Here is a 17,991-nt window from a genome sequence, read left to right on the forward strand (position 1 = left end):
TTTCAGTGCTCTTTGAAGTTGTGCGGAATGGCAACATCCACTTGCCAACAGTTGTGAAAGTGGTTTGAAAACGCATTATTTTGCCTGTGTGGAAGGGGCCATGGTTTTCACACCATTTCCACACCACTGTTTTGGGCCCGTGCGGAATCCACCTAGGTGAATGTTGAGTAGGGCTTCCAACCTGTAGGTGAGGGCTGGAGAATTGCTAGGATTGGCATGTGGGGTAGAAGTTCAGAGCAGTGAACTCTTACCTGGAGAACTAGGTTTGATTGCCCACTCCTCCACCTGAGCGGCGGACTCTAATCTGGTAATGTGGATTTGTTTCCCTGCTTCTACACATGAGGCCTGCTGGGTAACCTTGGGCCAGTCACAGTCCTCTCTGAACTCTCTCAGCCCCACCCACCTCACAAGATGTCTCTTGTGGAGAGAGGAAGGGAAGGACTTTGTAAACTGCTTTGAGACTCCTTACAGTGGAGGAAAGCAGGATATAAATCCAAACTCCTCCTCCTCTTCTCCTGGTGATTTGGGGATGGAGCCTACAGAAGACCCGGACCTCAATGGGGTACAGCCCCATAGCGTACCCTCCAAAACATTCAATTCTCTGGAGGGACAGGGCTCTGTAGTTGGAGATAAGCTGTAATTCCAGGGGATCCCTCGTTCCCACCTGGAAGCTGGTATCCCTGGGGTATAATACCACAGAGTCCACTCTCTAAAGCTGCCATTTTCTACTGGAGGCGGAAGGACATCTTGATGGGTGGTTTCCAACCCGTACTCGGGGAGGCAGGATGTAGAATTTTGTCACTTCCTGTGTACTGGTTGGACATCCAGTGAGATCCAGTTTACTTTCCTGCCTGACAGGGAGAGCAGCACCTTTACCAGGCTCTGCAAGTTTTCTAGTTTTTGCTCAGTATTTCTCAATTCCTCCTCATTCTTCCGTGTCTGACTTCTTATCCTCTCTTCTCTATCTGTCTTCTGTTCCTTGTATCTTAAATTCGGCAAGAGGGAGACTCCCACTTGACATCAGGGATTCTTCCCGCCTAAAAGGACAAAAAATGGCCGACCGTTTTTCCCCTCCTCCAGAAACCTTCGCCCGCTCCTTAGCAGAGAGCACCAGGGCAGCCACCCGCAGCGGCTCCTCCAAAGGCCCCGGGGGCAGGGACGGCAATTCTGCTCCCCTCCCTGACGGAGAAGGAAGCATTCGGCCGCAATCGAAAAAGCTGAGGAATAGAAGCGCCGAGCGGCAAGACGCAGCAAAGCAAGAAGCGGCCACAAGAACCCGGCACCATGAGATCAATTGTAATCCAGGATACAGAGATGAATTCCCCTTGAGAAAAATGAAAGATTCAGAGGGTGAACTGTACTGGATCATATCCCCACTGGAGTTCCCATTCCAGTATCCACCTTTCTCCGGCGGCAGCCCCAAGTCTCCAGGAATTTCCCAAGGTGGAGTAGCCAGACTTACTTTTGGGAGGTGTAGAAAGTTGTAGAAAAGTGGAGGAAGCACAAGAGGCAGGTGGCAGCTCCAAGCCCCCTGAGAGGAGTGATGCAGCTCTAGGAGTCTTGGTTGTCCTCTGGGCCAAGGGACCTTCGTGATGGGACTGCTCAGATAAATGCGTTGGGTCTTTACTGAGAGGAAGGGAGGGGGAAGTTCGATAACGTACCTCACAGGTTTATTGTGAGAACAAATTGGGAAGGGTGGAACTATATGCATTGCCCTGGTTCTTTTGAGGTCGATGGGGTGAAACTATATATGTTCAAGCTGCTAACTTCCAGAGGAGGGCAACCAAAATGGTAAAAGGCCGGGAGTCCATCATGCCCTACAAAAAAAGGCTTAGGGAGCTGGGGATGTTTAGTCTGGAGAAGCGTAGGTTAAGGGGTGACATGATAGTCATGTTTAAATATTTGAAGGGATGTCATGTCCAAGAGGGAGCAAGCTGCCTCAGAGACTAGGACACGGAGTAATGGATTCAAGGTGCAAGAAAAGAGATTCCAATCCAATCCAATCCAAAAACCTTTATTAGGCATAAACCAGAAGTACCACACATTCCAAGTACAAAAACAGGATCGTTGTTATATATCATGTAGAACATGGATTAAAAATGTAGCAACTGCTTCAGAAATTTCTACATGAGGGCTGTTCAATAGCTTAGGCATTTTTAGTTTGTCTGAGAGAAACATACATTCTAGAGGTAGTAAAGCTCCCAGATCGGTTCTAATATCATTATACCTCGTACAGTAAAGCAGGATATGAGGGATTGAGTCCGAAGTGTTGGGACAGTACCGACAGCATCGCTCACTTTGTGGGATGAAAAGAGATTTCACCTAAACTTTAGGAAGAACTTCCTGACCATCAGGGCTGTTCGACAGTGGAATTCAATGCCTCGGAGAGTGGTGGAGTCTCCTTCTTTGGAGGTTTTTAAACAGAGGCTGGGTGAACATATGTCGGGAGTGCTTTGATTGTGTGTTCCTGCATGGCAGGCGGTTGGACTTGATGGCCCTGGTGGTCTCTTCCAACTCTATGATTCTAAGTCTAGTGCAGTGATTTTCAACCAGGGTTCCGTGGTACCCTGGGGTACCGTGAGCATGTCCCAGGGGTACCGTGGCAATGCTAACCCCCCCCTCTCTTTTGTGGTGTCTCCTGCCAGCGCCAGCAAGGACATGGAGCTGGCTCGGGGCAGGGCCTGCCACAAGGTCAGCAGCCACTTCCTGCCCCCCCCCCCCAGTTCTTCCCTTCACCCTGGGAGGGGAAGTTGGGGGGTGGTGCAAGCAGGGGCACTGGGAGGGGAAGGTGGGGGGATGGCAGGGGTACCGTGAGATATGAAGAGTGAGCTCAAGGGTACTGTGACATCGAAAACACTGGTCTAGTGGTTTGTTCTAATCTGTGGTCGGTGAGGGGTGGTGGTGCAGACTGGCACCCTTGGAGCAGTCGGTGTGGAATAATGAACTTCTAGTCTGCTTCTGGTGCACTTGAACAATCATTTGCTAGTCCGTCTTGCAGTTTCGCATGGTAGAATTCCGTTGCAAAGTACATTGAATGCAAATTGAAAGTGCATCATTCAGCATGTTCAAAATGATCTGTTGGACAGAGGACGGCAGTTTTCAGGTGTCAATTTGTCAGTCCATATGGGAAACCTGCACTTCACTTAACAGATTCGTCCTGTTCTCTCTGGTTCCATTTTCAGCCCCGTTCTCACCCTTGGAACGAAGAAGCAGCTGGCTCAGAAAACCACTGCAATATAATTATGCTGATTTCGGAAGAAGATCCCGAGTTCTCTTTAACTGAGTGGAAGCATCATGCCACACTTTCCGTTCTGCTGAGGCGAATAATACTGAATAATATTTTAAGACAATATTATGCAGCTCAGCAGAATGGAAAACAAATTGCTTCTTCTCCCCGCCAGCTATGTCCTCAGTGGGGTGGGTGGGAGGGGAAAGAGTTCCAATATCACTACTCACGTAGGTAATTTTTATTATGTAATACCTAGAGATTTTAGGTGCTTTATTAACAAACTATATAATATCTTTTCACTATGTTATGGTTCCTTTTGTTTCCTTTGCACTCAGGAGATCTTGCTCAGTTTTATAATCTTCCAACTCTTCTTCCGCTTTTGTGACTGCCTGGATCAGCCTCAGTTTCTGTTCCCATTGTCTTCAGCTCTTCCCTAAATTTTACACCGAGGATACATTCTGGTGGAAGCCTGAAATGATCCATTATTGACCAAAGGGGTGTAATCTGGAATTTTAAAATGCATTGCTGGGGACCCAGAAAAGAACGAGGACTACTTCTGACACCATATAGATTCCCTTTTGCTTTGTAGACCAGGATTAAGGAACTCTTAGGTTCGTACAGCAGATTTTTTTTAGAGATGGGAACAACTGGTTTCAGAACCAAGGAGTTTATACCATCTCTGTTTCTAAAATAACTAAGTGTACTGACTAAACTAACTCACACAAATATTAGGCTATTCCATTTATGACTGCAATAAAAAAAACTGTCAACAGTTATATATTTTTATCCCACCCTTTCTCCAAGAAGCTTAGATAGTGTATATGGCCCTTTCCCCACTTACCTTAAGCCCCGCGCTATTCTCCTCAAGTAGCGCTTTCCCCACTACAGGGGCCAGAAGGCCATTGCTTTCACATCCTGCAGGTGAGCTCCCAAAGGCACCTGGTGGGCCACTGCGAGTGGCAGAGAGCTGGACTAGATGGACTCTGGTCTGATCCAGCTGGCTTTTTTTCTTATGTTCTTATGTTCTAGGGGCGGTGACAACGCAGCCGCCCCGACGCTGCCGCTCTCGCGCCCCCTCAGCGCGCGGCATCCCTGGCGCTCCTTGAAACGGTGCCTTTTGATGACCCCGCGCAAAGTGGGGATGCCCGGGCGCGCGCCAGAGATGCCGCGCTCTGAGAGTAGCGCACAGCAAAGGGCAGCAAAGGTAATTGGGGAAACGCCCTATGACTCCCCAACTTTTACTCTTGTAACTCTTGTAACATCCCCACTGCAGTAGGCCAATAGTCACGGGCTCCAAATAGTCATGGATTCCAAATAATCCAGTGTAGGGTTGCTAGCCAAGGGCCGGCTCCAGCGGGGGGTGGGATTAGGCGTAGGAATGCAAGCTTCCATCGCTCCTATGGGACGATGTCAATTCCGGCACAAGCACAGAAATTGTGTTATCAAGCCAAAGCGATGCCGTAGGATTCCTCCAAAACTCTGTGGTTTCATCATGGTTTCTGTAGAATCCTAAAGTATCACCCCAGTGTGATGTCAGCTTCCGGGTTCATACCAGAAGTGACATTGTACTATTGTGAAATCTTGTGGGAGCTGTAGCTCAGCAAGCTTTATTGCTGAACAGGAAGGGATTTCTGCTGACGGACTTCTGCCCTCGCCTTTCACTTACTGGCAGTTTTTCTCATGCTACTCAAAAGTGAAGTGTCGCCTCAAGTAACTAGAACAGTGGTGGCGAACCTTTGGCACTCCAGATGTTATGGACTACAATTCCCATCAGCCCCTGCCAGCATCATGCTGGCAGGGGATGATGCGAACTGCAGTATATAACATCTGGAGGCCCACAAGTTTGACACCTGTGCTGTAGGGTATCAGCCTGGCTTGTTTGGGGTCTCCGTAGCTTCTGGTAAACGTGTGCCTTAGGAGGTCCCAAACAGTCCTCTGGGACCGATGGGAATTGTAGTCCATAACATCTGGAGCGCCAAAGGTTCGCCACCACGGAACTAGAGCATGTTCCTTTTTTTTTGTTTTAATTGTCCTAGGACGTAGACCATGATCTACTGTGGTTTGTAGCTTGTGCAATCAAAATCTTTACTGACTGGTTGACCTTTCGTGTAGGTCCCCACTCTGATGATGGACACTCAGTTTTCAGAATTCACCCCCGACATCACCCCTATCATGCTGGCGGCTCACACCAACAACTACGAGATCATCAAGCTGCTAGTCCAAAGACGGGTCACGATCCCGCGCCCGCACCAGATCCGATGCAACTGCGTGGAGTGCGTCTCCAGCTCTGAGGTGGACAGCCTGAGGCACTCCCGGTCGCGGCTGAACATTTACAAAGCGCTGGCCAGCCCGTCACTGATTGCCTTATCTAGCGAAGACCCTATCCTGACAGCCTTCCGGCTGGGCTGGGAGCTGAAGGAGCTCAGCAAAGTGGAGAACGAGTTCAAGGCGGAGTACGAGGAGCTTTCGCAGCAGTGCAAGCGCTTTGCTAAGGACCTTCTGGATCAGGCCCGGAGCTCCAGGGAGCTGGAAATCATTCTGAACCACAGGGACGATCAGAGCGAGGAGCTGGACCCCCAAAAATGTCATGATTTGGCGAAGCTAAAGGTAGCAATAAAGTATCACCAGAAAGAGGTAAGGGCTGTTTTTCTAGGGAGGGAGGGGGAAGCATAGAGGGTTAGATAGAAGCAATGGAAATGTCTTGACTAGAGTGTATTACCAGAAGCAGGGGACCTAGATCTAGAGATGATATAGAGATAGACTTCCTTCAGGAGAAGTCTTCTTCTCAGGGAGGGATGTCCTCTGTGATCTAGGGATGGTCTTCAGGAGAAGTCTTCATCTCAGGGTGGGATGTCCTCTGTGATCTAGGGATGGTCTTCCTTCAGGAGAAGTCTTCTTCTCAGGGTGGGATGTCCTCTGTGAGCAAAAAATATATCTTTGGGTCCAACCCATGACATTGATCCATTCCATTGTATCCACACTTGGAATGTAATGGGTGTAAATGAGCATGTATGAGCATGTGAGCAAGCTACCCAGTTTTATTATAATCCCAGCCAAATGCTCAGGATATGTGGTCTGTCCATCTGCTGTAATGACCCCAGGGATGTGTGATACATCAGGGACTCTGCCTTTGGCTGCTGGATTCTGGGGCATTGGTAGGCTGGACATCTCTTTGTATGTTGCTTTCATCAGTCCTGGGAGAAGTGGGAAAGGAAGGGTCATCCGTGAGGTGAGGTGGAAAGAGCTGCCACCCCAGGTGGCTTTCAACATGCTTGTGCCAGGTGTGGGATGAAGAGGTTGGTTCAGTGTTGCCCCTGACATTGAGTTCAAAGTTTTGCCATATCAGTCTAAAGTTTTATTTTAGAGAGAGTTCTTTACTTAGTTTTACTTACCCCCTCCCTTGCATGCCACCCCTCCCTCCCTCCCCTCCCTTCCCTCTCCCTCCGCTAGGGTGGGTGGGCCATGTCCAGATGCCGGGCTCCCTCCCTCCCCTCCCTTGCATGCCACCCCTCCCTCCCCTCATCTCCCTCCTCTTGCATGCCACCCCTCCCCCTCCCTCCCCTCCCTTCCCTCTCCCTCCGCGAGGGTGGGTGGGCCATGTCCAGATACTGGGCCCCCTCCCTCCCCTCCCTTGCATGCCACCCCTCCCTCCCCTCGCCTCCCTCCCCTTGCATGCCACCCTCCCTCCCCTCCCCTCCCTTCCCGCTCCCTCCGCTAGGGTGGGTGTGCCATGTCCAAATGCCAGCCCCCCTCCCCTCCCTAGCATGCCACCCCTCCCTCCCTCCCCTTCTGTTGCATGCCACCCCCCTACCTCCCTTCCCTCTCCCTCCGCTAGGGTGGGCCATATCCAGATGCCGGACCTTTTCCCTCCCCTCCCTTGCATGCCACCCCTCCCTCCCCTCCCTTGCATGCCACCCCTCACTGTGAAGGCCTTCCCTTTTCCTTACCCTCTAATTGGGATCTGGAGGGCTCCCAGAATTTCAGCTCACCTTTCAGCACAGATACATTCGTTGGTGTAGCTGTTCATGCTTCGCTGTACAAAAATATCAGAGGCATTTTTGGTGAAGATGCAAAACTACTCTGAGAATTGGATGAGGAGGTCTGGCAGCAACGTTACAGATTGGTTTTCTCTGGTTCAAACTGAGTCTGCGGAACTTCCCCACTCACCAAGAGCTTACCTTGCCTGCAGGGTCTACTGCCATAGAGTTCACCCTTCAGAGCAGCCATGTTGTCTGGGGGAACTAATCTTGGTTGTCTGGAGACTAGTTGAAATAGAGGGAAGATGTCCAGGGCCAACTGAAGGTTGGTAATCCTCGTAACAAGCCCTGCTCAGGTTACTTCCAAGAATCGGAAGGTCATGGTGGAGGCAGTGGTTTTATTTGCTATCAAGGTTACCCATCCAAATGCCAGATTGTGCAGCAAAAAGAATGAACAGGGCGTGTTTGGTTTTTTTGTAAAAAACTGTGTTTCATAAAGTATCAGAAATCTTGAGGGTGTTTTTTTTTAAAGCAGGAAAGGAAATGTGGGTGTGTTGGTGAATGCTAGCTTTTGCTAATTAAATTTAAAACGAGTTCCTGCTCAAAAGCGGCCATCCTTCTGTGTTCCAGAAGCCAGTGTTCTCGGCAGGTTTGTTGTCGCTTTACTTAAGGGTAGCTGATGAATCAATCACATAAAAGTGAGCTCCGTAGTCACATTTCTGTAAGGAGAAAGCATAATGACTCAGCTGGTAGCCACAGTTGTCTGTCCTACTCCACCGGTTGAAATATGACACAACAGCCCTGCAGCACAGCCATAGCCTTGGTTTTGTAGAGGTGATGGAATAATCCACATTTGCACCTGGTCAGGTCTAAAGCAAGAGTGCATTTTTCAGAGAAAATGCATCACATGGGCAACAGGATCTAATCTCTGTCGCCCTCCTGCAGAGCCTTATGGTGGGAAAATGGCGTCCAGAGAAAACCGAACTCCAGACGCCCTCACACTATGCCTGGGGGCTGCCGGAAGGACTGCCGGCTGCCGGCTGGGAGCCGGGAGGGCGTGGCAAGGCTTGGAGGGGCGGTATCCTCATGCTTCCTTGTTGATGACATCATGGGCAGGGCCAAGGGCACCCGAAGACAACAGGCAGCAGGACTTCCTTCTGCCTTGCCGTCTTCCTGGTCACCTGGGGGGCCGATTTTGCACCCCCCATGTGACCAGATTAGTGGCGCCCAGGGACAGAGGGCACCCCCCCGGTCCCTTGGCAGATACGCCACTGCCGTCCTGCTTTCATTTGCTGCTTTGAGCCTTTTTTCTCATATCCATATCCAGCGCCGGAAATAGCCTGAGGTTCAAGAGGAACGCCAAGAGCAGTGAAAGAGTACAGTTTAGTTCCCTGTACCTGTGGAGGCTGGCTTTCATGTAGAAAGACCCTCCCCACCAAAGAAAGAAACTCATTTGGTGGGCATGCAACAGAGGACCTTTTTGGTGGCAGCCCCATGACTATTATGGCTCCCAACCTCCAGGTGGGACCTTGAGATCTCCTTGCATTACAACTGATCTCCAGGCAATAGAGATCTGTTTCCCTGGAGAAAATGGCTACTTTGGACAGTAGGTTGTTTGGCCTTTCTCCACCTCCACCAGGCTCGGTGGTTGGCTCCCTTCCTCTCCCAAGCAGACCTAGCCACCGTGATCCATGCAACGGTCATCTCCAGATTAGACTATTGTAACTCGCTCTACGCGGGCCTTCCCTTGCGCTTGATCCGGAGATTAAAACTGGTTCAGCATGCAGCAGCGCGTCTGCTGACAGGTAGCACCACCTGGGTACATATCCAGCCTGTATTGCGTCAGCTGCACTAGCTCCCAGTAAAGTTCCGGATCACTTTCAAGGTGTTGGTGTTGACCTTTAAGGCCTTACGCGGCCTGGGACCATCGTATCTTCGAGACTGCATCACTCCATATGTCCCTGCACGGCCTCTCCTTTCGGTTGAGGCCAATTTACTGGTGGTCCCTGGCCCCTCAATTATGCGGCTGGCCTCCACGCGGGCCAGGGCCTTTTACGCCCTCTCTCCAGCTGTCCTGGGCCTGCGGGACCTTGGTGAGTTCCGCAGGGCCTGTAAAACGGAGCTGTTCTGCCGGGCCTTTGGAGGAACTAGCCGCTGATGGTGCCCCCCCCCCCTTTGGCTCTCGCTTGGCCCTTGACATCTGGGCCATTTGCCATCTAACGAGACCCACCATGCCTCCCTTTTCGGGGGAGGAGGGAATGTTAAAATTAGGATGCTGGACGCCACTCAAATCTTCATTTTGTTGATATTTAACTGTATAACTATTAGAGTTAATTTTTTGGTTTCATTGCTGCCTTTTAATGTTTTAACTATTTTATATTGTTACTTCTATCTGTTGTACACCGCCCAGAGCCCTTCGGGGATGGGGCGGTATAGAAGCTGAAGAAATAAATAAATAAATAAATAAAATTACTCCTGAATGTGGCACCTGCCTTTTCCAGGCTCTGCCTTAAATGTCCAGGAATGTCCCAACTTGCATTTGGCAACGATGAGGATTATGGAACAGCTTCCACAGGGGAAGTACTCCTGGGCCCCTCACTTTGGATCTGAAGGAGGCAGTTGAAGAAGGCAGATTTATTTAGGATTGCATGTGACTGGTTTCGTTTTATTTATCAGCAGTCCTAATTGGAGTATTTAAATTGTTCGCAAACACGCATGGCACATAGGCGCTGGCTCAAGCAATTTATATTACCTGTTAGTTTCTTGTAAAGTATGCCAAATTGTTGGCTATTAGACTTACCCAACTATTATATCTCCATAACACATATATATATCTCCACTTTAAATCCAATTCATGCAACAATTTATTACAAGACAACCTTCTCTCAAGTCCATAATCATATATTTGTTAAACCAACTATGTCCATAATCTTGTAAATATTGTGCATTGGATTTAAAGTGGAGATATATATGTGTTATGGAGATATAATAGTTGGATAAGTCTAATAGCCAACAATTTGGCATACTTTACAAGAAACGAACAGGTAATATAAATTGCTTGAGCCAGCGCCTATGTGCCACGCTTGTTTGTGAATCTTACATTGTTTTGGACGTAGCACAGTATTTAAATTGTGACATTCTATGAGGTTTTTAATAATTGGTGTCTTATTTGCAGTGTTTTATCACGGTTTTAGAATTGTTTTACTTATATTGTAAGCCACCTTGTGTTCCCCTGGGGAGAAAGGCAGCTAACAAATGTTTTAAATAAATAAAATAGATAAATTGTAGAAACGGTGCTTAGACATGAATGGGTAGACACTGAAATGGATACATATGGATTCTGCTTTCTTAATACTTTAATCCTTCAAAGCAGTTTCGAAGACTGAATTATCCGGGTTGCTAAGTATGCCTTTAAGGACTGAACTGCCTAGAGTTTTTCAGCATGAATGATCCTCCTCCTTTGCCCAGGACTTCAGGATTTTTGCAGCAGAAGCCATTTTTCCATATATAGACAATATTTTAAGACTGGGAGTCTGCCAGAAAGAGCCAAATGCCGGAGGAGCGTTTTCCGCATTGCAGGTTCCGAAGAAGAAAGCAAAATAAAATAGATGAGAATGTAGATCCCTTTGATCCTGTTGCCCGCCCTTTATTTAATCATCCTGGTAAATTCATTCCCACCTTTGTGAGTGATTTATAGTTAGACAAAATGGTCCCTGAGCCCTTTCCCAAAACCTCTGACAGTTTCCAAAACTTCTAACTCAGTTTTAGAATAAGTCAAGCAAGGAATAGCTTGTTCTCTGAGACATTTATCTCTCCTTCCTGCGTGAATCTCTCATCTTTCATCTCAGCATTCTTATGGAACAGTGATTCATGCAGAGATGCCCCGGACAGCTTCCTTTGTGGCTTTGCGGCAAGCGTTTGAACAGCAATGTTCATAGAACAGAAATACACCTGATCCCAGAGGCACGACCAGAGCAGTTAATCATGCAGAGACCATAGTAGCAGGGACGTGTGTGTGTGTGGCGGGGGGAATTCTTGGTTTCAAACCCCTCCCATTACATGTCCGGCTTGCTTGAAACAATGCATGGAATGGAACAGTTGGAAAAATCTATCCATACGATGTCACTGCAATAGTAGCCTCCTCGCAGCACGCTTTGGGTTCATGACTGATAAAAATGGATATTTTGCACTTCAAAGATTAGGTGTAGGGAGGGAAACTGGGCAACGGGACCACGGAAATGGTTTTGAACTGATTCGTACGGTACCAGGGAGGGGGGAAAAACAGTCTCCAATGCTGCTGTGGGAAGGATAGATGGCGATCCTTTTCGAGACCGAGTGCCCAAACTGCAACCCAAAACCCAGTTATTTATCGCAAAGTGCCACCACGGCAATTTAACCTGAATATGAGGTTTTAGTATAGAAAAAACAGTTGGCTCCGAGGCACACGTCACTCAGGAGTAAGAAGAGAAGAAGAAGAAGAGGTTGGATTTATATCCCCGCTTTCTCTCCTGCAGGAGACTCAAAGGGGCTGACAATCTCCTTGCCCTTCCCCCCTCACAACAAACACCCTGTGAGGTAGGTGGGGTTGAGAGAGCTCCGAGAAGCTGTGACTAGCCCAAGGTCACCCAGCTGGCGTGTGTGGGAGTGCACAGGCTAATCTGAATCCCCCAGATAAGCCTCCACAGCTCAGGCGGCAGAGCCGGGAATCAAACCCGGTTCCTCCAGATTAGATACACGAGCTCTTAACCTCCTCTGCTGGTGGTAGCTTGGTGGTAGTCGGTGGCTTTGCTTTGAAGCAACCGACTGTGCAATGCTTCGAATGGGTGAATCATGACCCTAGGAGGGTTTACTCAGAAGCAAACCCCGCTGCCAGCAACCGAGCTTACTCCCAGGTAAAGGATCACGCTTTCGTTCTTCCCATGAAAATCAGCAGGGTTTAACAGCGCTTAACAGGGTTACGACACTGCTTCCCCAAAACTAGGTCTTAGGTTTAATGCTAATAATCTCCCTGAAATAATTACACTATTATCACATGACGAACTCTGGGCACGCATGCTCACAGAGAGGGCTCTGAGTGCCACCTCTGGCACCTGTGCCATAGGTTCGCCACCACTGGGATAGACCATAGATTTAAGTTGCAGGAGCATAAATTGAAATGAGAAAAGTATTAATGACATGTTGTTGGTTACAATTGTATGGATTGTGGAGCGATTTGCCCAGGAAATACGCAGTTTATTTTTCCTTTGAGGTTTGAGGAGAGCGTCTGTGCAGTCATCTGTCACGGATAATTTAGGTCAAGTAGTTCTTGCCTTGGTGCATGGGATGAACGCCAGTGACCTTAAAGGTATGGTTTAAAAAAAATGATGCATGTTCGAAGAAATCCAGAAAGGAGGAACTTGTGTTTTGTAAAGCTGGGCAGATTTTATGCTAGTTTTGTGCTTCAGGCTGAAAATAGCACTTTTCTTTTTTCGCCTGGTTTCCCCGTCTGTCTGTTTTGACCTCTTGGTGATCCCAGCCAATCAGGGATCACAGAGTGAAAAGGATAATCTCACAATAGTATATAGCCTATCAGATAATGGATGCTCTCACACCCCCGCCCAGGCAGCCGCTGTAAGTGGGGTGGGATCAGGCAGAAACGAGCATCTCCGATCACTCGGCCCCTCTGCGTTCATGGCTGCGGCACAATTCTGCATTCCTTTTCTCTGCCGCGTCTGCACTCAGGGAGGAACACAGTTATGCTTCCCATAACAGAGAGACATTTCTCTCTCTTTCTCACAATACTAGAACCAGGGGGCATTCATTGAAAATGCTGGGGGGAAGAATTAGGACTAATAAAAGGAAACACTTCTTCACGCAACGTGTGATTGGTGTTTGGAATATGCTGCCACAGGAGGTGGTGATGGCCACTTACCTGGATAGCTTTAAAAAGGGCTTGGACAGATTTATGGAGGAGAAGTCGATTTATGGCTACCAATCTTGATCCTCCTTGATCTCAGATTGCAAATGCCTTAGCAGACCAGGTGCTCGGGAGCAACAGCCACAGAAGGCCATTGCTTTCACCTCCTGCATGTGAGCTCCCAAAGGCACCTGGTGGGCCACTGCGAGTAGCAGAGTGCTGGACTAGATGGACTCTGGTCTGATCCAGCAGGCTAGTTCTTATGTTCTTATGACCTGGAACCCTCCTTTCTTTTTCCCTTCCTTTCCTTTCCCTTTCCTTGCCAAGCCATGCTGCAAGACAGAACCAGGGTGGAGGAGTAGGGGTTAAGAGCGGTGGACTCTAATCTGGAGAACCAGGTATGATTCCCCACTCCTCCATATGAGCAGCAGATTCCATCTGGTGAACTGGATTTGTTTCCCCACTCCTATACATAAAGCCCGCTGGGTGACCTTGGATCAGTCACAGTTCTCTCCAGACTCTCTCACCCCCACCTGCCTCACCAGGGACCTCTTGTGGGGAGAGGAAGGGAAAGGAGTGTGTTAGCCTTGAGACTCTCCACAGGAGAGAAAAGCATGATGAAAAATCTTGTAATGCTACAGGACAGCTTGGCTGGCCCAGAAAAAAATAAGTAAAGACTTTAAAGCCTGTTAACAGGGTGGGGGGGGGGGGGCGGGGAGGAAATGCCCAGCCACCATTTTGAAGGTGGAGCTTAGTTTAGCCTGACTATTTTGAAGGTGGCTTGTGGCTCTATCTCTTCCCCATAGTGGCTGTGGGTGGAGCATTCAGTTGGATGCTATACCCCCATGGTGGCGAACCTTTGGCACTCTAGATGTTATGGACTACAATTCCCATCAGCCCCTGCCAGCATGGCCAATTGGGAATTGTAGTCCATGAACATCTGGACAGTCGCAGGTTGCAGACCCCTGCTCCAGGGAAACTGATTTCTGTCATCTGGAGTTATAATTTCAGGAAATGTCCAGGTCCCACCTGGAAGTTGGCAACCATTCCATCTTTGTCACACACACACACACACACCCTGCTTAGCATCATTTATGCCAATTAGCCAAGGCCCAAATGCCCCATGGCAGGAACTAGATGTCCGCTTTTGCAAACAGCTGCAGCACATTCAGTTTCATGGCACGATGCGTTTCCCCGGCCCTTGAAAACTGATGCGCTGAAATGCGCCACCCCGGGATATTTGAACGTGGCAGCGTGATCCTCGATCATGTTGTGCCAAAGGTTCGCCACCACTGCTATACCCACTACTACTCCAGAGTTTCTCCTTGGAGTTCGGTTACCATAGGTCCGTATGGTCTGTCTCAAAGGGAAAAGTGATGGGGAGTCAGTCGGGATGCCAGGACTCCCTGCCTACTGCCTGGAGGCGGGGGGTAGGGTTGCCAGACATAGGTTGGCCATGCTGGCAGGGGCTGATGGGAATTGTAGTCCATAACATCTGGAGTGCCAAAGGTTTGCCACCACGGCTATAGGGTCTTCCTGCCACCCATGCAGTGAACACCTCCTAGGTGAAAGCAGCTCAGGCAAACATTTCTGCCAGAGTTGATCTCCAATGAAAGAAGGGGGCACTTTTCAGCATTGCCAAAAGTTTGGGTGCTGTGTGGTTTCCGGGCTGTCTGGCCGTCTTCTAGCAGCATTCTCTCCTGACGTTTCGCCTGCATCTGTGGCTGGCATCTTCAGAGGATCTGATGTTGGGAAAGCAAGTGGAGTATATATATATATCTGTTGGAGTGTCCAGGGTGGGTGGAGAAACATTGTCTGTGAGTAACAAAGAAGGCAACCAGGTCAATAGTTGAGGGCATCTGAATAGAAGTATGAGTAACAATGAAGTCTATAGCATGGGAGTAGCAATGGAGATAGCAAGGTCACTGGTGGGAGCATCTGAATAGAAGTATCCTGGCCTTTGTTTCCTTTGTCTATGGTCATCCTGTTACTCATACTTCTATTCAGATGCCCTCAACTATTGACCTGGTTGCCTTCTTTGTTACTCACAGACAATGTTTCTTTACCCACCCTGGACACTCCAACAGATATATATACTCCACTTGCTTTCCCAACATCAGATCCTCTGAAGATGCCAGCCACAGATGCAGGCGAAACATCAGGAGAGAATGCTGCTAGATCACGGCCATACAGCCCGGAAACCACACAGCACCCAAGTGATTCCGGCCGTGAAAGCCTTCGACAATACAGTGCCAAAAGTGTCCCCCTAAAAGTATAGATGCAGCTGCCTGACTGGTTTTTGAGACCTGTTTAAGTTCAGAAACCTGGGATCTGGTGAATCAATTTACCAAACGGCTGGGAGGGTCTGTTACTCCAGTCATCCAACGAGACTCAAGAAGATTTCAAGAGCTTTATTGGAACTGTGTCGTTCCCAAGGTTCAGAAGTTTGTCTCTCTGAGCCTGGTGTATACCTGTAAGTTACAGAAAGGTTCAGCCCATAATCCCACCCCCCCACACCCTCTCCTTCCCATAATATCAGCATTTGAAAGGACAGTGGGAATAGTGGCATTGTTTAGGAGAGAGAGTTCACTCCCTCGAAGAAGGCAGGTAAGAATGAACGGGAAGCTCTATTGCAGTGGTGGCGAGCCTATGGCACGGGTTCCAGAGGTGGCACTCAGAGCCCTCTTTGTGGGCACGCACAAACAGAGTTCGTCTCGTGGGGGGGAAATCACCCCTCCACGCATACATCTAGGCTGGCCTGGGCCACTGGGCTCAATTATTAGCATTAAACCTAAGACCTAGTTTTGGGGAAGCAGTACAGGTAACCCTGTTAAGTGCCGTTAAACCCCACTGATTTTCATGCGAAGAGCTAAAGCGTGATCCTTTACCTGGGAGTAAGCTCGGTTGCTGGCAATGGGGCTTGCTTCTGAGTAAACCCTCCTAGGGTCATGATTCACCTGTTCGAAGAGTTGCATGGTTGCTTTAAAACAAAGCCAACAATGACCACCAAGCTTACTCCCGAGTAACGCACGCTTTGGACCGAATAGTTTTTTTCTAAACTAAAACCTCAGTATTCAGGGTAAATTGCCGTGTTGGCACTTTGCGATAAATAAGTGGGTTTTGGGTGGCAGTTTGGGCACTCGTCTCGAAAAGGTTCACCACCACTGCTCTTTTGACTAGTTTCGCACAAGCAGGGGAGGCCTCCTTAGCCTGGGGCGATGATAATGGAAACAGCCGTGGCCTTGGAGCGGACGTAGTGGCTGCCAGGCCGAGAATGGTGCAGGCCTGACAATGGCCCAGGAGCCAAATAGACCTTTTCTGGCGTAGCAGTGGCGTAGGAGGTTAAGAGCTTGTGTATCTAATCTGGAGGAACCGGGTTTGATTCCCAGCTCCGCCGCCTGAGCTGTGGAGGCTTCTCTGGAGAATTCAGATTAGCTTGTACACTCCCACACACGCCAGCTGGGTGACCTTGGGCTAGTCACAGCTTCTTGGAGCTCTCCCAGCCCCACCCACCTCACAGGGTGTTTGTTGTGAGGGGGAAGGGAAAGGAGATTGTAAGCCCCTTTGAGTCTCCTATAGGAGAGAAAGGGGGGATATAAATCCAAACTCTTCTTATTATTCTTCTTCTTTACTGATAATCTCCCAAATAACTTTGAATTGTTCTAATTGCGTCCACGTGGCCTTTCTCCTGAGAACATGCACAGAGCACCCACAAGGATTTTAATAGCTCTTCTGATGTCACAGTGAAGAACCCTTGATGGTTAGATGTTTTGGATGCCGCACAGGACCCCAATTCCATTGTGTCTGAGCTGATGAGAGATTGATGAGCAATCCCTGTCCTTCAAGAGGCTGAATTTGAGGACTTGCTTTTGCCAGTGAAGGACTCTCCCATCTCCTTGGAACAGAAAGGAGCTATAAATAGACAGGTCAGTGTCAGTTTGACTGGCGCTGCATGACTGCGTTGCCCTGATTCTCCAACTTTTGGGGACTGCGTATAATTCTTGGGCCTTCAGGGAAAGGCAACTACAGCTGGTTTCCTGCTTCTTTTGATCAGGACCTGCTTCCTGGTCCATCAGGCCAGGAGGAAGGTAGATTTGGCACTTTATCCCCATTTCCAGACTCCTTCCAAACACCCGTGGAGGCAAGTCTCTTCAGCCCCTTGCAGTGATCATTTAAATAGCTGCCAGGCCACTGGGTAGGGTAGCTCTAGTCAGAAACTTTGTGGTTCTACCATGGAGTTTCCAGCAATTCTCAGAGCTACTGTATACCACTTTGGGGGTTTTCGCTAGAAGTGATGTTGCAGCACATACAATTCCACAGCCCCGCCATATCTCCAGCCCCGAAGCTCCTGCTAGTTGGACAGATTTATGGAGGAGAAGTCGATTTATGGCTACCAATCTTGATCCTCTTTGATCTGAGATTGCAAATGCCTTAACAGTCCAGGTGATCGGGAGCAACAGCCGCAGAAAGCCATTGCTTTCACCTCCTGCAGGTGAGCTCCCCAAGGCACCTGGTGGGCCACTGTGAGTAGCAGAGAGCTGGACTAGATGGACTCTGGTCTGATCCAGCTGGCTTGTTCTTATGTTCTTAGTTGCCAAACCCTGAAGCTGAAGACTTGACGATTGCTTGCAAGCAGTGGTGGGATTCAAATAATTTAACAACCGGTTGTTTACAAGCACCATTTTAACATCCGGTTCTGCCGAAGTGGTGCGAGCCGGCTGGATCCCACCGCTGCTTGCAAGTCTGCCAAGTTGTTCCCTCTTTTTTCTCTGCCGGTTGATGAGTCTGGGGGCAGAGACAATGCAGGATGCTTTATCTGAGAGAGAAATAGAACTAATTTAACTAAGCAACTAAGCAATACTACAAAATGTTAGCGTTAGTTCGGTATA

The 17,991-nt window shown here is 48.9% G+C and overlaps 1 protein-coding gene across 1 annotated transcript in view; it reads left to right on the top strand.

Annotated features, from left to right (window-relative positions):
- Positions 1-17,991, top strand: part of TRPC5 (transient receptor potential cation channel subfamily C member 5) — a 250,652-nt gene that overhangs the window by 132,100 nt on the left and 100,561 nt on the right. Inside the window, exon 3 of the mRNA XM_048514709.1 lies at positions 5,342-5,863. Within this exon, the coding sequence (XP_048370666.1) occupies positions 5,342-5,863 (522 nt within the window). The remainder of the gene's footprint in view (positions 1-5,341; positions 5,864-17,991) is intronic.

Source organism: Sphaerodactylus townsendi, linkage group LG13 (genome assembly GCF_021028975.2).
Source record: "Sphaerodactylus townsendi isolate TG3544 linkage group LG13, MPM_Stown_v2.3, whole genome shotgun sequence".
NCBI lineage: Eukaryota > Metazoa > Chordata > Lepidosauria > Squamata > Sphaerodactylidae > Sphaerodactylus > Sphaerodactylus townsendi.